We start from the raw sequence: 21,739 nt of genomic DNA, 5'->3' as shown, positions 1-21,739 counted from the left end.
GCCATAGAAGACAAGAAAGAAAGACTCCCACAACTCACTGAGTGGAGAGAAAAACAAACCTCTCACTTAGGAGAGAAAAGATAATATTTTCTCTATCATGATTATTAAAACACGCAGACACACTACTTATTCTTTAATTCATCTTCTGGTTGAGTTCAACCCCCTAACACTTAATCCTAATTCCGCCATTGCCCTTCCGTTTGCATCTACTAAAACATGAGCACGTAACATTGGCAGCTAAACAATGGCACTGCAATCAGCAGTCATGTTAACTCATTTATCTAATAAATGCAGGGCAGAACTGTAAATCTAAACTTAAAAAGCGATCCATAATAATGTCCAATCGAAGACAGCCAAGAATCTAAAACATCATAGCTTCTGATTGGCTGCTCTGACATAACAGGAAATTTTGTTCTAAATAATTTCCCACTTCTCGTCCTCTCTATTTCCCACCTGCACTCTCTCTCTCTCTAAATTATTTTCTGCAGGGAAAAATAAATACGAAGTAGTTGAATACACCAACATTTAGATAAAAAGTGGAGATTGAGTGTGTGTATTTCTGCTATAAAATATATCTTGTTCTAACGGTGACACATACAAGTAACCTCTTTATAGGGTCTCTATATATTTAGATATATTCTATGTTTTAGTGCTTATTTTATTATGTTATCCCAAATAATAGGATCATCGGACAAATAATTATAAGAGAGTATATTTTCGAGATTAATAATTTGTCAAGAATCCGTACCTAATATCTTTTACAATAAAATATTCGAATAAGAAATAAGGTGTACACTTTTTATTGGTGAGAGGCAAGCTGAGTATTATAACATAGAAAGCTTAGTGATGAACAGTTGAGTAAGGATTATTGTTTGTTCTTTTGTGGTTATTTTTCATTTGGTGATGCTACTTTCTATAGTACAGCTGTAGTTATGTATAAATAAGTATTTTGTTGAAATGATGGACTGTTACTTATATAAGTAAGTTTGATGAATTGGTGCAAGATCTGATTCAGTAAAGTGAGCTTTGTGGATTGAGTGCTTTGGGAATTGTGAAGAAAGATTTGTGGGGATTTGCATGTGACTGCTCTGCTGCAAACACACGGGTTCTTGGAATTTTTTTATTTGCTATAATAAAAAACACTTTATGGAGCAGCAGAATAACTCGGGATTGACTCGGTACCGATCTGCGCCGAGTTCTTATTTTGCAGATATGATGAATGGTGGGTTGTTTGGTGGTGAAGAAGTTGCTGACCAGTTTTTGAATCCGAGGGCTGGGAGCCCGGATTCTGATAGATTTTTTTCGAGATTTATGTCGAGTTGTGGTGGTGAGGATTCGAATTTAGTGAGTGTTTGTGATGAGAGGGTGGGTGGTTTTGTGAATGAGCCGGTCCAGGCTCAGTTTATGGCGCCAATGAAGTGTGAACCGGATGTGGCTCATGCTCATCCTCAGCAGATGGGGTCCATGGGGGTGAATAGTTTGAATCAGATGAAGATGGCTGGTGGAAGCAATTTGAATCTTATTCGACAGAGTAGTTCTCCGGCTGGATTATTTGCCCAAGTCAATATCGATAATGGTATTATTCTTCGAAAATTTGTTTTTGGTTTAGTATGCTTGAATTGTTTGTAGAAGATGGTAGAGTTTAGTTTTTGATGTTGTTAAGAAATCTTAAGGTGTTAGGAGGAGGGTTTATCAGGATCATATAGTATTCTAACGGATGTTAAGCTTCAAGGTCTTGACTAGAGTTAGCAATAGTAAGATGTTGGGGAAGTATTTAGAACAGGTAGCAATAAAATGAAACAAAAATTTGGATTTTGTAAAGTGAATTTCATGTTCAGTTGAAGAAGAGAGGAGTCCGATGAGACGAGGTTACTAACAAAACATTTTAAGATCAATTTTGTGCAATTTGATTATACCAGATGAAAGAAAGTGGTATTTTGTAAGTATGCTCATATCTAAATCCATGTGATGCAGTTGGTTTGATTTTGTTAAAATTAGTTTTGTTGCTCTTTTACGAGTATTATATGCAATGTTACGAAACATGTGGTTCATTATAAGTTTTGGCACACAACAGGCATAGATTAGTGATTTGATTTTGTTTCATTTGTGATTGGATTAGAGTTTCCTAATGCTATTAAAGGCAAGTGGTTCATCAATTTGAATTTGTTTAATGTCTTAGTGTTCTTTCATAGTAGGAGTATGAATTTTCTTTTTACCAGTGATTACAAATTAAACCGAGTGCCTAATTTTTGGCAGCTGGTTATGCTGTAATGAGAGGAATGGGGAATTCAGGACCTGCTAGTAGTACTCATGCAGATTCCTCATTCTCCTCGGGGAGCCGGTTGAACAATCAGATGGACTTTCCACCAAGCACACCTTCATCTTCTAGCGTAATTCCTCATGCCTTTAAGGTTGAGGGCAAAAGCTTTGGCACAGGTAGGCCTGAGGTTGGGAACTATGGTGAAGGCCGGATTAATGATGGAGGATATCTGACAGGTGGTTCCCGAGATACTTCGTGGGATGATTCAGCACTCTTGTCCGATGATTTCCTTGCAGGACTTGCAGGAAACGATAGAAATGCCTTTTCTAATATAAATTCATCCCGGAATCAAGTAAAATAGCTAATCTTAAAATTCCTCCCTTGTCTAAGACAAAAATATATTATGTCTAGCATTTATCATGTTACTAACTAAATATCAATCTTTTAAGCAGACTAGTGAAGGTGGAAGTCGCCCTTCTAGTGCATTGGCTCATCACTTAAGTTTGCCAACAAGTTCCGCGGAATTGTCTGCTATGGAACATCTATTGCAATTTCCAGATTCAGTACCCTTAAAAATCAGAGCCAAGAGAGGGTGTGCAACACATCCGCGTAGTATTGCTGAAAGGGTAACTTCTGAGTATCATTCTTTTCCTTTTAATTCTAGCTCAAGGCACAACTCGTACTATTTGTGTTAACATATACAAAACACTTGTTTTTTACCTTATTCTTGGGGTGTCTCGAATAATCATGTCAATAAGACTCGACTTCAGGTTAGAAGAACCAAAATTAGTGAAAGAATGAGGAAGCTACAAGAGCTTGTGCCAAATATGGACAAGGTCGGATAATCAGTTGTGTATATTTTTTACAGACAAACCATTAAAATCTTTTGCCGCAGAAGCATTTACTTTTGTTCCAATGTGCAGCAAACAAACACAGCAGACATGTTGGATTTGGCTGTGGACTACATTAAAGATCTTCAGAAACAAGTCAAGGTAATCAACTATGGAGCTTCTTTCTGAAAACCTATGTGATGCTGTCTCCATTAATCTTTAACTAACAAAATTTATTCGGTTGAACTTTATAGACCCTATCCGATGTTCGTGCAAACTGCACATGTTCAAGTAAGCAGAAGACATAGCGCTACATCATTCAAGTAACCAGAAGTGATAATCCAGGAATATGTATGTATGAACTGCTTCTGTACAGATAAAATAAAGAAGGTGGGTGATTTAAATAGGAGGATAGAAAGCAGATATGTGTGTATTTGTCTGAGGGGAAAACATCCTCATTGACACCACAAATAGAACCCTTTTGTTAATTTACTTGGTGCATAGCAGATGCAAGTTTATTTAACTTTATCTTTTGAATTAATAGATTAAAGAATCTTGAGCAATATTGTTAGTCAACCACTGAGAAGATCTTAGAGCATCCAGAAGAGCCTAGCTATCAATATCGTACAGAGTCCTAACCATTCTCTAAAAATGGTAGGATCCTTCTCTCGTTCCTTATTCGTAGGTATTGCTTAAACATTTCTGGTATTGTTTTTATAATTACTCCTTCCGTCTCAATTTACAAGTCTATTTTACTTTTCGAGAAGTCAAATTGACTAATTTTTGACCGACAATTAACAAATATTTACTTATTATCTTAGATTATCTTAGAAAATAGAAAGTTACATATTAAAATAGACTTAGATTTTCTTTTCGATCATATTTATTATGATTTTTTTTCAATTATATAACATATAAAAATATTAGTCAAAATTTAGTCAATTTGACTAGTCAAAAATCAAAAGAAACATGTGTATCGAGACGGAGGGAAATATTTATTTCGCACCTTTTTCACTCTTTCTCATAATTTTCACATTACTTCCTTATTAGTAAAATTTTCAATTTAGGAGTATTATAATAAAAAACACATCGGGGATCGTAGTTGTAGGATTTGAACTTTTTATTACTCCATTTTTCTTTATATGTCACTTTTGACTTGGGCACGTATATTTAGGTGAGTTGACCGGATAGTAAAAATTATTATTTTTGATTGATTTTTTTTTTGTGAATTAAAATTTTGATTAAATATTTTTATTCAGAAAAAGAAAAATTCAAAAACAATATTTTTAATTGCCCGATCAAAGCACTTAAAAATGTGTGCCAAACGACATATATTAAAAAACAGATGAAGTATTATTTAGTACGAATTTTCTATGGTGTGCCCATGGGCACACAATAGAAACTAACTCTTATGAAAATACTAGCTTCTGATTGGTGGATGAGTAATAAATGTTAATGGCCCCTCTGCATTCACACAAATTTCACCAATCAAAACAAACTTTTTTCATGAAAATACGTGCTTATTGTGTGCCCTTAGAAAGACCGTATTTAGTATACTCTTTTTGTAGATGCTCTTGTACAATGTGATGTATTTGTTGCTCAATTGTATGCTTCTCTACGTCAAAAGAGTTCTTTAGACCATACACAGACCTAGCAAAATATGTGATCAGGTGGATGTGGGTTTTGATTCTAATAATTTGATTTTGGTTTAGCTATAAAACCATAACAATTTAAATGTATTTCATCGATTATGATATTGGATTTGGTGCGTTCCCCATTTTGGTTCTAAATATGAATCAATCATTCTTTTGGGAAAGAACTTCAATAAAAAAATTTCTCAAGAAATTTTTATAAGAAGCTTCTTGGGAAAAATTTTCATGAGAAATTTAGTCACCAACTTTTTCCCAGAAAATTCTTGAATTTTTTTCCCAATTTATTTTTACGAAAACCTTTCCTATATTACATGCTCTTGAGGATGTTTTTTTTTTTTTTTTTTGCCACGACTCTTGAGGATGTTACTTGTTAGTAATTTTGCGTTTTTTTTTGACATGGTAGTAATTTGTGCTGACATCCTCGCTTGTTTCCATAATTAAACGCAACCACAAATTGATTTAGTAGTCCTCAAAAAGAGTGCAAATTACACCGTTAATGCAAAAATCTTGGGCTGGAAGATGACACCTTTGTGTGTTTTTCCCCGTTGTACCATATTCTAACTCTCTCTAGTAATCACCTGGTGTTTGATCTGTTCTCCAATCAAAAGAGGTGTCGGTCCTAATTTGACCATTTTGATTCAGATCTTCAAAAGCCCTTTAATCATTGGAACATGTTGGATGAGTTTTACATTCAACAGCTTCAATCTTGTTGCTGATTTAGCACTGGTATCAAAAGTGAAACCTTCTTTTTTTTTTTGCCAAGTATCAAAAGTTAAACTTGTAGTTGTAGGATAGACATTAGACAGAAGCAATGAAAGTTGCCATAACGCGAGAGGACTAGACTGGGTATTCAAAAAATTTCTGTTGATACAGGTGACGTGTTTTGGAATGTTTTTTCTTTTTTTTGGAAAATGAGAATAAATCTCACAAATATGAATCGCTAGTTCACCGTGATAATTCTTTCATTCAAAAAAGTTTATTATCTAAGCGTCGGACATGCAAGATGACCGGGGAAATTTAGACAATAAAACTTTAAAGTCCGAAAAGAAAAACCGGTCTTCTTCTTAGAGTCCTGAAAAATAAAACAAAGGAAACAAGAAGAATATAAGTCAATATATAACAAATTATATATATTATAAAAATAAAAAATATATCCAATGATTAACTATTAATAAAATCACGTGTATATGCATGTGGTGTTTAAAATATTCACACAATTATGATAACTCATAATTGAGACAATTAAACTCTTAATTAAGGCACAATTAATAAAAATTAACGCACTTAATTAAGACACAATTAACGCCCTCAAATAAGGCACAATTTACGCCCTCAATTATGAGGCACAATTTACGCACTCAATTATGAGGCACCATAAACGCCCTCAATTATGAGGCACAAATAACGCCCTCATTATGAGGCACAATTAACGCCCCAATTAACGTCTTCCTTTCCGAAACCGAATCCATACTGACCGTACTGCAACCCTCAGCCACCACCGCTACCACCGTCACGCTATCTCTTCCGCACACGACCGCCAAGAGAACGATGACCACGCGAAATATGTCCATCTCCATATCATTCCAAGCAGCTCCGCTATTCGCCACGTCCGCGACAAATCCTACACAAACCTAAAAAAACACTCCACAAATCCTACACACATCCGTACTAAAGTATAAAAGCCAAAACATTAGTAAAAGATTTGTTCTCAAAGTCAGTGTGTATTTTGGCCGATTAATTCCAAAGAAAATACGAAACAAAAGTCATAACTAAACAAAACAACTAAAGTCCTACTCCATCCGTTTCTTTTTTCTTTTCTGGTTTGTGATGTCGGTACTGTTCATAACATGAGATAAATTACTAATTTACATCTAATCTATAAAACTAAATATAGTCATGAGTGATCTTGTTAGATTCGTATTCACGAGTACTTTAATACGGTGAAGTTTTTATATTTAATGCTACCACGAAATGAAAGATATTAACGATCAAAAGTGTGTGTTGGCAAACGTGAAAAGTACAAACAGGAAAAGTATTTAGAGACGGAGGGAGTACCATTTTAGGTCCACTATTAACGTTGTTAGCCTCTGTCTGATTACGGCAGCGAGATCCAATTCGCCTGGACATGCTCCTCAAATCTTTGAGACAGTTGGTGTTGGTGAATAGCCATAGCCAGAGCTTGTTTATGCAATATCTCTTCTTCTGCCACCATTTTTCTTTGAGATCGACCCATTCTCTTGCTTTTTGACCCATTGTTATTTTCTCTGTGATCTCTCTTTGTCATTCGAATCAGACGATTACCCATTTTGATTCAGTGATTTTTGAGCAACCCCAGATGATTGGTTTGTGGGGTTAGCTTTATCATGATCATGGAGATTGGACATAGAAGGGGGGCTTAAAACGACTAAAAAATCAGACTCGGGCTTCGATACAGGAAGAGGGAGAGACAGGAGAAGGAGAGACAGAGGGAGAGAGGAGAAAGGCTGTTTTGGAATGTTTTTATTTGATAAAATCATCATATATTTAGAGATAAGTTATAATTATTCAATTACATAATGATACATGATATTTGAGATTAATTTTGAGAATGAAAGCACTACCATTATTCTTGGACACAATCATGATCGAAACCAGAACATCATACTAAAATATAGGGAATTCGACAAAAATGCCTCATTTTATCAAATTATTTGTAAAACTACTACCTGCTTAAAAGTATTGCAAAAATACTTTTCGTTTATAATTTTAACTAACAACTTTGCATACGCACGGGACTTGTTCCATCTTGCACATCTTCATCTTCTCTCTTGCACATTATTCTTTTGTTTTCATCAAGATCGTCTTTCTCTCAACTTTCCTCTCACTATCCTCTCTCTCCTCTCTTCTCGCACTCTCTCTCTCATCTCCATGATGTCAACACTTATTCTTTCGATCGCGATGCAAATCACGTTCCTACATTCAAAAACATCATATTACATAAGTTGTGTTGGATTCCAGGCAAAAAGTGGCGGCAACACCGCCAAGGATGATTTTAAAAGAACTGATTTATGAGGATGTGAGAAGAATTGTGTGGGTGCGATTGTGGTGACGATGGTGAGTAGGGGTGGGTGTGTAAAGTTTGTGTTTGGGTGGAGGCTGAGTGGTATGTAAAAATTAGAGGTAATGGTTGTTTTGAGTTGATTTTGTTAAAAATTAGGGGTAATGGTTGTTCTGAGTTGATTTTGTAGTTGCTTTTGTTATTTTAATATTGATCTCGCAGGGGCACTTTATTTGCAACCACTTGCAACTTATTTTGTAACTAAATATAAATTATATAATTTTCAATAGATTTTTTTAAAGTTGCATTTGTGGTTGTATATAAGGCCGCTAGTAGTTGCAGATATAGTTGCATATGCAACCACCGTATTTTTACAATTTTTTTTTGAAAGATGGTATTTTTACAATTTGTTTAATAAAATGATAATATTTTTGCAAAAAAGCTTTTAGACACGGGCATATGTGAAAACCCCCCTAAAATTTACTTCCTCCGTCCCTCTATTGTTTATATTGGGGCACATGGCTCGTCACGCATTCTAATACTCTCATAAAATATAGTCTGACAAATTATTTTGAACTTTTTTTCTTATAAATAAATATTTACTATCTAAATTTTTATATAAAAAAGAATTTTTTTTTAAAAAAAGTTACGAAATTATGTTTTATATGCGTCTTAAAATACGTGTCGAGTAATGAAAAAAAAAGGTAAAGAAATGAGAAGGACAGAGAAAGTGGTGTTTTTATAATTTTTCGTTTTGTCTTTTTATATATTAATAAATTATACAATAATTTTTTATCCAAATTTTTATTAAAAAAAGGAAAAATTTAGAAAAAAAGTTATGAAATATGTTTTATATGCATTTTAAAATACGTGTCGAGTAATGAAAAAATACGTAAATAAATGAGAAGGACGGAGAAAGTGCTGTTTTTATAATTTTTCTTTTTCTCTTTTTTATATTAATAAATGATAGTTGAACAATCCGGTGGTATTTGGAGATTTGACGGATATAAAGACAGCATCATACTAAAATTTAAAGAAAGGGAAAGAGCTCTAAACTTATTATCAAATCAGCAAATAATCTTAATAATAATTTGACGTTGCTGTTAAAAACAGCAATAATAGTTTTTCGATCAAATACATGTGAAAATTTATTTGATAAATCATAAATCGAAGAGCAGTTTTTATAAACAGTTTTTAGCTGAAAAATTATTTTGAAAAAAAAAGCTAGTTCTATCATATTTTTGTAAATAATTGTTTTCAGCTTTTTGCTGGAAGCTATTATAAATTTCACTATCAAATCTCATCAAAAATTTATTTTTTGAAAAATGATATTTCTAGAGCAACATAGAATTCTCCCTCCCCTTGCATCTATATTAATCATACATTTTTAATACAAACTTCTGTAAATTGCTTTGCATATTAAAAAGTTGATATGGATATAACATTTCTCTTATTTTTTTTATATCATAATTCAAAATAAATAAATATTAAAAAATATGATCAAATAGTTATCTGATTTTTATCAGCAATTTTTCTGACAGCAGCAACAATTTTCGACAGAGACTGTCGTGCAGATTTGTGGATCATCATCATGATGGTTATACAACGGGTTTAATAAATTTTGATTAATTCAACTTACCGGCGTATTTCACAATCAACTGTACTGGCCGTCTTGGAATTGTTACTTTGTTATTGTCATGCCGTAGAGTGAAAATCAATAAACGTGTTAAAATAATTTGATCAAAATTAAAAAAATGTATAACGATACAGTAGTAAAATTATGAAAGCCAAAATTCAAACTACAATAGGCTAGGTAGGTTGTTACTAACAAGATTCCATGACACAAAATACAAATGCAAAACTACCTAAATTCAAATTTTGAAATCCCTTTACAAAAATCCAAAAACAAAAAAAAACACAGCTTATTATTACAACTGTCACAATCTTTAAATTAACACATATCCAAAAATAGATATAATAATTTTTATTTCCCCTTCCCTCTCGTAAAAGAATTTAAAACATATACTTACATATACACACACATTTATAATTCTGACAACCTCAACTATCTTCTCGCTTCCCCTGTCTGTATATCTTCCCAGATGGAAGCCGAAGCCGATGATTTCGGCTTCAGCGCAGCCGATTTCAAGCCGCCATTTTCAATATCTCTAACCCCATTCCCTCCCTGTTCTTCTCCGGCTCCGCGCCGGCTATCTAGCAGCTTCATTCCTCCCAGTGAGCCAGTACGAGCCGCTAAGCAGCTATCATGGTTGTCTCTGCAGGGTCGGCTCGTCGGAGCCGAGGAAGCCACGTCGGCTAAAGCCATTGGTGGCGGCTTGGGGGTAGAAGAAGCCATGGCTTGGGAAATGTTTAGTCCAGTGCAGAGGGTTTTGGTTGTTGCTGTTATTGCTGTTGCGGTTAAGAATGCCAAGAAAGATAGGGAGATTTTGAGGCTGAAGAATTCTGTTCAACTCAGGGTTTGTTTTTGGTTTGATTATTTATAATTTCGTGGCGTTTTTAATGGGTGTTTTTTTCAATTTTGATTTTGATTGTTGGATTTTGTGTGTGATTATTTTGGGCTTAATTGTTGATCTTTGGTTATTAATAAGGGGTTTTTATTGCTTGTTTGGTTTATGGGTAGTAATGATTTGTTGGTGATTGTGAGTTATGGGTTCTGAAATTATGTGGTGTTTAATTTTCCGGAGCTTGGATTTGGGGCTTAATTGTTGATGTTTAGTTGGAAATAGACCCGGCCAAACGGGCGGGCCGTGCCGGTTCGTGCCGGTTCAAACGGGTTTCGAACCGTCTCCGTTGGAACCGTAACCGGCACGACAAGACTGGCGGTCCGGTCCGGGCCGGGCCGGGCTGGTGTAGAAGGTAACCGGAACCGTGTTATACGGTTTGGCGGATTTGACGGGTTATGCGGTCACACGGTTCCGGACGGTTTGCGGTTCAACGGTTTGCGGTTCGAACGGTTCAGTGGACACTGGACACTGGACATCTGGACAGTCCAAGAGTGTGATAAAGCAAGAGAGATAGTCCCCAATTTTATATTTAAAAACAGTCCAAGGTTTACACGGTTCGTGAACCGCGGTTCACGCGGGTTGGCACTAGCCCTTACAGGTGGCATGCATTCCCATTGAGTCATTCCTTCTTCTTTTTCTATATCCCCTTTTTATTTTCATTATTCTCTATTCTCTTATGTGGTTTTTATCCTTTTTGTGATATAATATTAATTTATTTGATAGTACCCAATTTTATATTTAAAAACAATATTTTTTATGATGCAGACTTATATGCCTTACAAATTAGTATATGTTTATGTTTTAAAAAAAAATTAAGCAGTTAAATGATGTCGAGTTGCTAAATTTTTAATTTTAAAATATTTTCACTTTTATAATATAACTATAAGCATATTAAAAAGTTAAAAGAAAATATTAAAATGTTATAAATTTAGATTCTTAAGTGGATTAAAAAAGTATATTTAGATCAGTTTCGAAAAAAATATATATATTTAGATATTTAGTTATGATATTTTTTTAAAATAAATATATCAAGTTAATAATTTATTCATAATGACACTAGATTAGCATGTTTAAATATTTGATTAAAATATGTGTTTAAATATCACAGGTTTACACGGTTCGTGAACCGCGGTTCACGCGGGTTCCAAACGGTTCGAGCGGGCTTTCACGGGTCACGGTTCCAGACGGTTCGGGCGGGTTTTACCGGTTTTGGCGGGCCGGTTTGTGACGGTTCGCGAATCGAAGATATGTGAACCGTAACCGGCTCGTCGTTAAACCTCGGTTCGGGCCGGTTCGTGCCGGTTCGAACCGGCACATGAAAATACGGGCTAAATGTCGGTTCGAGCCGGTTCGGGCCGAGCCAAACCGCCCGTTTGGCCGGCTCTAGTTGGAAATGAGGGATTGATTATTGACTGCATGTGAACATTTAATATATATGTGTATATTAAAGATGATAGAATTCTTGGATTTGAATTTCATTTTATATATATGGGTATATGGATTTTTTGAATAGTTTTGTTAATACTTTATGTACTTTTAGTGTAATTTTTTTACTATTCTATACTTTCTTAGCATCATCATGTTTCAGTACTTTGGGTGTCTTTTGTTATTAATAAGCATTTTTCAAATTTGAATTTCGAAGGTTAGATTTGTTTTGTATTTATTATCTGCAGTAATGACTTGTTAGTGATTGTAAGTTGTGGGGCTGGTTTTGAAATAATATTGTCTAATTTTTGGTACCTGTGATTTGGCTATTTATTGTTGATCCTTGGTTGGTCTATATACATTTAGAAGATGATTAAATTTATAAAACTGAACATGACTTGATACATTATATACATTCAGTTTTAATGAGATTTCTGTACTGATTATGTGTTATAATGACTTGTAAGTTATAGTTTCAGGTTTGAAATAGTATTGTATTGTTTTTTCTTAGAGCTGGATAATGGGGCTTCAGTTTTGATGTTTGGTTAATGATAAGGATTTGTTATAACTTTATATCATGTCTTTGTCTTCCATGCCATTTTATAATTCAGTTCACTTTACTACAGATGATGGAATTCTTCATTTGAATGTCTATGAGACTCTTTCTCCTTAATAACAACCATTGAGTAGGTTTTGTGGTATTTTTGTTATGCAATTCTATAATTTCAGTTTGTTAATATTTTCTGTTCATAGTCATTGAGAAAATAGAATTGTCTAAATGTTCACATAGTTTCTTTTATGAATTCAACGTAATCCTGTAATTAATCGAACAATCTTATGGGATGCTCAATGTTGTAATATAATTTTATTCATTGTAATCCTGTAATCAATCAAATCATCTTATGGGATGCTCATTGCTCAATGTTGTAATATGATTTTGTGTTGTTTTGATAAAAAAAATTTATTAGCTGTATTCGTACAAGGCTCCACAACCATATAGATGACAGGGTCTCGTTTGCTGTTACATTCCAGGATCAAGTGCTTTCAGCAATGCAGGAGGAACTTGACAGTTTATGTGAGCAAGTTAATTATTTTAAAGATAAGTCTGATGATATGTGCCAGCAATCTTCTTGTGAACCCTTTTCTGGGAGTATCAAGTATGGTGGTTGTGGTTGTCAACCTTGTAATTTTCATCAGCTTCCTTGTGATGACATGATGGTAACAATTTATGCTAATTAAGCACCTGACAATTTGTTTCATACTTGTAAAAATTGAAGATATGAATATAAGTGCGTATCAATGTATTTTACTGTGTTATCAGGGTAGTGCAATTGGTGAATTCTCTAAATGGGAAGATACTTTTAAATATCAGCCTTGTCAGCAAGAGGAGCGCCGTATGTCTAATTTGTCAGACTGGGCTCCAAGTGTTAATTCTACAATAGATATCCAGGTTATGTTCCTTAGATTTTAAAACTCCTTTTCTTTTCATTGCTATGATGATGCAAGTAATAGTGATGGTCACTGGAGTTGGCTGTTTTGCAATCTCAGTCATCTTTTGCTTGTGATACATGTTTCCGATACAATTTGCTATTTGTAAATGATGTTGATGTTGGATGTTTTATCCCTTTACAATCTTTTGAACCAATGTTGATAGGGATCAGTCCCTTGTCCTGCTTCAAAGACATCATGTGGAATGGCATGTTCTGAAGTATTTTATATGATGTTAGGATGAAAGACTAGCCAAATCTTGCCAACAATCTTTAAGTTTTTTTTATACAGTGTTAGGAAGATATACTAGCCAAATCATGCCAGCAACTTCTAAGTAATTTTTTGGTCACCCCTTTGCGCATTTCTATATGCCTAGGCTCTAGATTATATATGACATTTGCCAGACCAGTTTACTCAGTCTTTGCTGTACATGACAAAACTACCAAAACTATAATCTTGCATCGTTTCTTCAGTGAAAACTCTGAGCTAACACACATTAGCCAGAGCTACCAACACCATAACCCTATTGTCTTGATTTTTTGCTCTCTCTCTCTCCCCCTTCCTCCCTCCCTCTCCATATTACCACACATCCACAGAAGCATGTGCATCTCGACAATCATTTTGTGAATAAGAGTTGTTTTATGAGCACAAGATTCCGTCCACAACGTATTGTTAGTCTAAAACTAGCCGTGTTAGAGTTTTGCCAAGGCCGAGGTGCAGCTGCTTTAGTGAGGCGCACAGCTAAAATGTTGAGGCACAAGCACAAATTAAAAGATATTTTATTATGAAAGCAATATTATGTTAAAAGCTTCTTTTGAAGAGTTTATTATTAGTCAAATACCATTTTCTTACTATAGGCAGTTTAATTTGGGAAACTAATTTTTTAGTTTCAATTTGCTTTCTTGATTCTACCAGTACTGGGAACTTAAAATTGTATAGCATATTTCATTTAATATTAGTGACGAAATTCTGCAATAGATATGTTTTTCTTTAATCTGTAACCATTTTTTGATTATTTCTTTATATCTTAATTTACTTCAACTATAGCAATCCGTTGATTCTTAGATTGAAGTTTGCAGAATGTCATATTCTTAAACTTACTTCTTTTCATTTGATAAATAATTATATTTGTTTTAATGAAATGATAGATTAGTTTAAGTATATCAATCAATTAGTTGAACCATATTATTTGTTTGATCTTGCTGACATTTCCAATTAAGGCAAGTCATTGCCAATTTTTTTAAAGTTTATTTGTTAAAAATTTATACAATATTCCCCTCAGGTTGCATTTAGACATTAAAAAGTAATATACCATCTATAAGAGTGTAAATGTATGTGTACGCATGTATTTATATCATCGCTTACCTCCACCCTTGCGAGAGGTGCAAGGGACTTTCCCTTGCACCTCTCGCCTTGAAAACCCTGCCTTCGACAAATTAGCAAATTGTTTTGAATGCATGGAATCTTGCATTCTGTTTCAAATTTTAGCTCAAGAAACCCAGTCAGTCTTCTCCATTCCAATCAACCAAAAGAAAGAATTTTAACATGCCATGAACTGTACACTTGATTGATTTTCCACCGATGAAGTGATATGTGTTATTCAGTAAGAGACAATTTCTGTTGTAGATATATTGGCCTGCTTTAAATTAAATTCTCTTTGCTGGTGTTCCATCAATTAGCGGATAAGCAAATGAACATCTCTTGACGTATACGATATGCAAAACTAATATTCTGTATTTCAACAGTTACAATTGGATAATGAGCAAGACATCTACAATCTTCGCAAAGAATGTGAAGAGAAGGATACTGCCATAAAAGAGCTTTCATTGTCTCTTGACTCATCCAAACTTTTAAGTTCGAAGGTATAGATCAATTTAAATATTACCAGATTATTCATACATGTGTTAAAGCTCTTGGACTTGGCTTAAATATTCCGTTGGCTTCCCTTCTTTACTGTACAGAGAATTTCAGAGCTGGAAGACATCATCCGTAGGAAGAACATGCTGATTACAAAGCTAAAGAAAGACAAGACGATCCTTGAACAGAAAGTGAGTGTGCTTTCATATGAGTGTTATTTATTTGTTTTCACTTTTCAGCTTAGATTTATGTTTCAACAAACTGTCTTTTCTTTTCAACCAAAATCTCCAATTATCTTATTCTTTCTTTATTTTACTGGTTTTTTTTTTGAATTGTATAGACATAATGTCTGAATGTGTACTTGCACTTAGATCTTTAAAATATGTTGGAGAATATTTTTAAGTTGAAGAGAATTAAAGGCATTATGTACTTGAACTTATTAAATGTGTTACGTTATACTCAAATTTAGTGGAAGGAAGTTTATTTGTATTAAAGCGTAAAGGTTTTCTTTGTTCTAATTTGTTCTTTTTATAAGCAAATTTAATTTAACTCTCAGACTAAGGTGGAAGCTTAATCAAGTGAGAAGATACACGCTTACATTTCTGGGTTGTATCGTTTGTAATAATAATTCTGATACCATCTTTTGGAGTAAAATAATGTTATTTTATGGTTTTTAATATGTTACCTATTTGTTTGGTAAAGTTACAGAGAAAGGACTACATGTAGACCTGCTCTTTCTCTAGACTTATTTTCTTGTATAATATCTTTTCCTGCTTTAGATGAACACCCGATTGTCTATACAAGTCTGACATAATCTGACATGTATGCATTTATCTTAGACATGCCATTGGATAATAGTTTTTTACAGAGTTCTGGCCTATTATTGTTTCCTTTTGTTGGACCAATTAATTTTGACAATCATATTTGGATACAGGTGCTGCGTCTCACAATGTTAACCTCAAGTAGAAGGGCAAGACAGCTACCGCTCCTGAATGATAACTTGTTATATGATATGGCAAATACAACTAGCCCATCATCTTCGGATTCAGATTCTCCTTCTAGAGTCAAGCTTCAAGCATGTGATCCAAGAAGTCAAATCAGCAAAGCTCAGAGTAGCTATTACTCTTCGATCGGAGACCAGAATTCAGGTAAAGTCTGCAGTCCGAACATATCACTGAAATCAGCTGATAAACATCGAAGTCCTCAATCAGCTAGTCAGGAAATTTTAGTTAAGAAAAGCAGCTGCTCATCAATGGGAGACCAGAAAGCCAGACAAGCTAAAACTTCCACTCTGTTAAGAAGATCAACCGGCCGACATCAACTAGGCAGCCCTCTAAAAGAAAAATCATTAAATCAGAATCTTGATCCGGCACCTATTACAAGATCAAAGGCAGTGGTATCTGGTGAGCATTTGAAATCCCAAAGACGGCCGCCAACTAAATCTAACAATGCAGTTCCAAGGATGAGATGAATTTGGTAAGTATCTTACAAATATTCTAAATTATGTTTACATCAACCACTTATTCTAATGAGGGCCTATTGCACTCCCCTCTTTGACAAATATGATATACTTGTGTTTTTTAAAAAGTAAAGATGGTATGGCACCATTTCAATTGACTGGTTTGGGTTCTGTTGACACCTTTTAAACTGTTTCCATATACAGGTCTCCTGTGATGTCTCTGATGTCAAATCTCTTGGTATGGCTGGTATATGGTAAAATTTCGATTGACTTGTATGACTGCTTCTTCCTTCAGAGCTAGTCTACAGGTTATGTATAGCTTATTAAGAAATATTGCAGGGGCCGACGGTTGTATGTCCTTTATGGTCATCTCAGAAGACCATAAACTAACCGGTAAAAAGCATATTATTAGGATCGATGAAGTGTTTATAACTCTTTTAACAGTTTAATGCTTTGAATTTCAAAATTTTAGACTTTCTGGGGTATTTAAAGCTCCAAAGTTCTAGCAAACTATGTTTCAATGGAATTGCTAACTTAAGGTAGTTGCATGCGTTGATTGCATTATCGCCAACGTCTGGCACACATTCTTCTTTTTTTGTTCAGTAGGAAGTCTGTACGGTGAGATGGGATGGAGTCTTTCATTTTCTATCACAGTGAGGACCTATCCAAGGTACAAGTGGAATAATTAACAAGAAATGTTATAGGAGCTAAATGATTGTCAAAACAAGAAAGGTGTTAAAGATGTAGATGAGTGAATGTGAATGATTACTTAATATAGATTGGTAATCTCTGTCCTGTTTGAAGCTTGACTACACTATAACCTGATACACATATGCATGCTGCACACAATCTTCCAGAAGATTGGTTAAACAACAATTTTCAGTTAATCATATATGAACATGATAATTATAGGCAGAATAATGAGTCGGCCGCCATACATGTGTACAGTGTACATGTGTAACGATTGGCAGGTGCATATTTTCTTTATTGGCTCTAGTGAGATAAACTTTGGAAGATGTGGAGAATCTTTCCAAATCTGGAATTAATGTTTCTTGGAATCTTGATGGTAGAACTCTGAAATCTGAAACTAAATCCTCCTCATCTTCATCTATCCAAACGGGCTGCTTTCTTTTTTTCTTTTTCTTTTTTTGTAGCTTGGGCTTTTCTGTTTTTGTCTGTTTGGGCTTTGTAGTAAGATCTGAAGATTTCTTAGCTGTGAATAATGGCTTTGGTGTGGTAGAATTGAGCTTCTTTAGTTGGGTTTTGATGGTGGGTGAGTTGGAAGTTGATCTGGGTTTGATGAGTTTTGTTTTTGAGTGAAGAATCTGAAGTTGAAGTAGTGGGCTTGAGAATCTTAGTTTGGTTTTTGGTTGAAGATGAAGGAAGCACTGGTTGAAGTAATTGCAGGATTTGAGGTTTTCTTGATGAGCTTGATTTGGTTTTTAGATGAGGAAGCAATATGGATTTGGTTTGTTTTGGTTTTTTAAGGTAGTGGAGCTAGCAGAAGTTTCTTTTTCCTTAATAAGCTGATTTTCTTGGGTTGTGAATCAAGAAGCTTTCTGTGTCTAAATCTTGTGCTTCAGAACATGGATATGATAGTAATGAAGTAGGGATGATAATGGTGTATATCAGAATGGGTTAATTACTAGCACATAAGTGAGAAACATATCACATAAGTGTTTAGTTTAATTACTAGCAAAGGCTAACTAGTATTTTGAATAGGCTTTTAAGATACTTGAAAAAGAAAACTATCATTAGAATGAAAAAAGGAATAGCAAAAAGAAAGACTACTGCTACATCTTATTTATGCATACTCAACAGAAAACTCCTGGAGATCATGAAGAGCTACCAATCTATTCCACTACTAGAAACAATCACTACTACTGATCACCTAAGAGCAATTACCACTGCCGCCGGTCGCCATGCCATTGTTATCGACGGTGTACTGGTACTTGCAGTTACCGCAGTCATAAGTGATGGTATATCCATGGGTACCAGGCACTATTTGCATATTTCCGCATGCTGCATTGCCAGGGTGTGGTATTCCTGGCTGAGGTCGCACCCCCCATCCTCCACCTCTACCTCCCCCGCTTCCACCACCAGCACCACCTCGGCCACCGCAACCACCAGCACTGCCACCAGGGCCTCCACCATTTCCACCGCAATTAGGACCGCCTGGTGAACCAGGTGAGCCACCTGGACCTCCACCACCACCACCACCACCTCCATTGCCTCCATTGCCACCCCTACCACCCCCTCCAGCGCCTCCATTACCACCCCTGCCTCCCGGTGTTCCAGGTGTTCCTCCAGGAAATCCACCATGGCCTCCCCTTCCTGGTGTTCCGGGTGTTCCAGGTGTTCCGGGTGTTCCTCCAGGAAATCCACCATGGCCACCTCTACCTCCCCAGGGGAACCAAATACCACCTGGTGTCCCAGGTATTCCACCATGGGCGCCTTGACCTCCCCAAGGGAACCAAGGTATTCCACCTTGGCCACCTTCACCTCCGCCGGGAACACCTCTACCTCCCCACGGAAGCCAATTACCACCTGGTGTTCCTGGTGTACCTGGTGTTCCTCCTGCACCACCATTACCTCCTGCTCCTCCACCATAACCACCTGCACCACCGTGACCGCCCCCACCTGCCCAAGGCAACCGACCCCAATGAAACCAACCACCAGGAACAGGGCCATGATGATGACCTCCTGCACCAGCCCAAGGAAAGGCCTCCCCAGGGCCATGATGACCTCCTGCACCTGCCCAAGGAAAGGCCTCCCCATGGCCATGATGACCTCTTGCACCTGCCCAAGGAAAGGCCTCCCCATGGCCATGATGACCTCCTGCACCAGCCCAAGGAAAGGCTTCTCCAGGGCCATGAAAACCTCCTCGACCAGACCACGGAAATCCATGGACTCCGGGGCGCCAGCCTGCTACTTTAGAATCTTCAATTCCATCTATTGTAGCCTTTGTTTCTTTAGAAGCATGATCATCTGATCCCGAGACTGCCTCATTTTGAACCACATTTGCTACACTCTGGTTGACTAACAAGATTACCAAGAATATTGAGAAACAGTAAAAACTATTTACCCTCTTCATGATTAACCACTCCTTCAGTGAAAAAAAAATAAACCGGCAGGGGGGCTTTTTATACTTGTATAAAATCTGTTGATATATCTCGCAACAACCTGACTTAATATTAGCTGAATCAACTCTCAGTTGATAACTTCTTTCTTCTGGATATGCGATATGTTTCCTATCTTTTCACATAAGCTGGTCTAACAATATCCCAGTCTTATAGCATACTTATAGATCGCTTTATAGAAAGTTATTATATGTGTAATTTCTGTTAAGGGTAGATTTGTGTGACAGAGTGAAGATAGATGTAACTAAAAGTTTGAAAAATAAATAATTTAATTTTTGCTAAATAATATTAATCATAATATCATCCTTTAAATTCTATGTTAAATAGTATATAATAATTAAAATTAGATCCAGAAAATTTAAATAAACTAAACTAAACTACATATTTTATATTTTATATATCATATTATAATTATAGAACAAAGTTCCATGTAGTCCACATATTTACTGTAGTACCGTAGACCACGTATGTTCTGCAACTATAAAATGGCATAAAAACATTGCAAAATGTGTTATTTTTCAAATCATGTTCTGTAAACATCATTATTTTGTTAAAAATTTTGACAATTCTAAACATTCGACAAGTTAAATAGTGAAAAACACATTATTCTGCAAAACATGTTAAGTTTGCAGAACATATTTACATATTACAGAACATATGTGTTCTACTTGTCGAACATAAATAATTTTCAATATTTTTCATGAAATAATAATATTTATAGAATGTATTTCACAAAATAACAAGTTTCATACATTTTATAGTGTTTTTATGTCATTCTATAGTTGCGGAACATATGTGGTCTACGGTGCTACACTAAATATGTGGATTATATGGAACTTAACTCAATATGAAAAGTAATTAATAAATATATCATGTGCAAAGTTGAAAAATTAAAACTTTATAGCAGTTCTACTTTGTTTATTAAGCTACGGAAGAAGGTCTGTCCCGCATTAAAAGGCTAGAGGATTGTGAATCAAGGGGCCGAAGGAAGAGGTATTAAAACTATTTAGTATAATTCTTCCTTGAATTGTCAACTTTTACCACCAAGCCAACGGCCAAACCTCTTTGTAAGGCTGAAATATGCTTTAAGAATAATAAAATTATATATATGAATTGATATTAATTTGTGAAGACGACAAATAATATAAAGTTTTTGTATTAAATAAGATTAATATTTTGAAATGGATCAAGTAATTATTAGAGAGAGGCGTCATACGTGCTTAACAGGACAAGTCAGTGACAATGTGTCTTATATTGTTGGGTTAGGACTTGGGGAGTAACTAGACAATAAGCAAGATGCTTTATTCAATTCTCCTTCACTAGTATAAAAATTTAAAGCGAATTAAAAATGTCAAGAGTTGTTGATTGGAGCAGTGGTCAAAAAGACCGAGCAACAACTCCTCCAATTAAATAATATCGTTAGTAAGTTTCCAAATATTAATTTAACAATTATCATTCCATGTTTTATTTTACCACTCTTAATTGTTTCCGTCGCAAACTTTTACCACCTCTGTGTATACTTTTTCCGTCCCACCAGGTTCTTTACGTATTTTAAAACTCTTATAAACTATACTTATATATATTTGATTTTTTAAAAAATCTTAAAAAAAATTTGAAATTTAAACTTTTATTAAAAAAATTAAAAATACATTACTCCCTCCGTCCCCCTCAATTGTTTACATTGGAGGGGGACACGGAGACCAAGACAATGTATGAAAAATGAGTAAAGTTAGATGAAAAGTGGGTAAAGTGGTGGGACCCATCAATATTTAATAATAGATTTGAGATAGTGGAGGAAAGTAGTGGGTGTAATAGTAGTTTTTATTGTTAAATATGAGATAGTGGGGGAAGATAGTGGGTGTAATGATTGAAAAAACTTACTATTTATGGTAATGTAAAGAAATGAGAGGGACATCCCAAAATAGTAACTGTAAAGAAATGAGAGGGACAGAGGGAGTATAATTTACGAGAATCTCAAAATACGTGCAAACTGTGCACAAGTAAACTTTCGGGCGGGACCGAGAAAGTAATCCTGTACACGCGTGTATCTCGCCAACACTTCTGTC

The 21,739-nt window shown here is 35.2% G+C and overlaps 3 protein-coding genes across 3 annotated transcripts; 2 read left to right on the top strand and 1 right to left on the bottom strand.

Annotated features, from left to right (window-relative positions):
* The first annotated feature begins 804 nt into the window (after positions 1-804).
* Positions 805-3,613, top strand: LOC108227355 (transcription factor bHLH130). The gene is made up of 6 exons (XM_017402459.2): positions 805-1,576; positions 2,257-2,612; positions 2,713-2,886; positions 3,031-3,096; positions 3,184-3,252; positions 3,345-3,613. Exons 1-6 carry the CDS (start codon positions 1,147-1,149, stop codon positions 3,396-3,398), a joined length of 1,149 nt encoding a protein of 382 aa, XP_017257948.1. The 5' UTR covers positions 805-1,146; the 3' UTR covers positions 3,399-3,613.
* Positions 3,614-9,777: 6,164 nt separating this feature from the next.
* LOC108227255 (uncharacterized) lies at positions 9,778-17,006 on the top strand. Its single transcript, XM_017402315.2, has 7 exons — positions 9,778-10,256; positions 12,762-12,947; positions 13,051-13,179; positions 14,963-15,079; positions 15,179-15,265; positions 16,009-16,550; positions 16,738-17,006. Exons 1-6 carry the CDS (start codon positions 9,882-9,884, stop codon positions 16,543-16,545), a joined length of 1,431 nt encoding a protein of 476 aa, XP_017257804.1. The 5' UTR covers positions 9,778-9,881; the 3' UTR covers positions 16,546-16,550; positions 16,738-17,006.
* A 1,418-nt stretch (positions 17,007-18,424) lies between these two features.
* LOC108227342 (glycine-rich protein DOT1) lies at positions 18,425-19,627 on the bottom strand. The gene has a single exon (XM_064085930.1). It carries the CDS (start codon positions 19,625-19,627, stop codon positions 18,425-18,427), a length of 1,203 nt encoding a protein of 400 aa, XP_063942000.1.
* Between the last annotated feature and the right edge of the window lie 2,112 nt (positions 19,628-21,739).

This window comes from Daucus carota, chromosome 1 (assembly GCF_001625215.2).
Source record: "Daucus carota subsp. sativus chromosome 1, DH1 v3.0, whole genome shotgun sequence".
NCBI classification, from domain to species: Eukaryota; Viridiplantae; Streptophyta; class Magnoliopsida; order Apiales; family Apiaceae; genus Daucus; species Daucus carota.
Note: the sequence above shows the minus strand (reverse complement) of the source record. Positions and strands in the feature narration are given on the sequence as shown.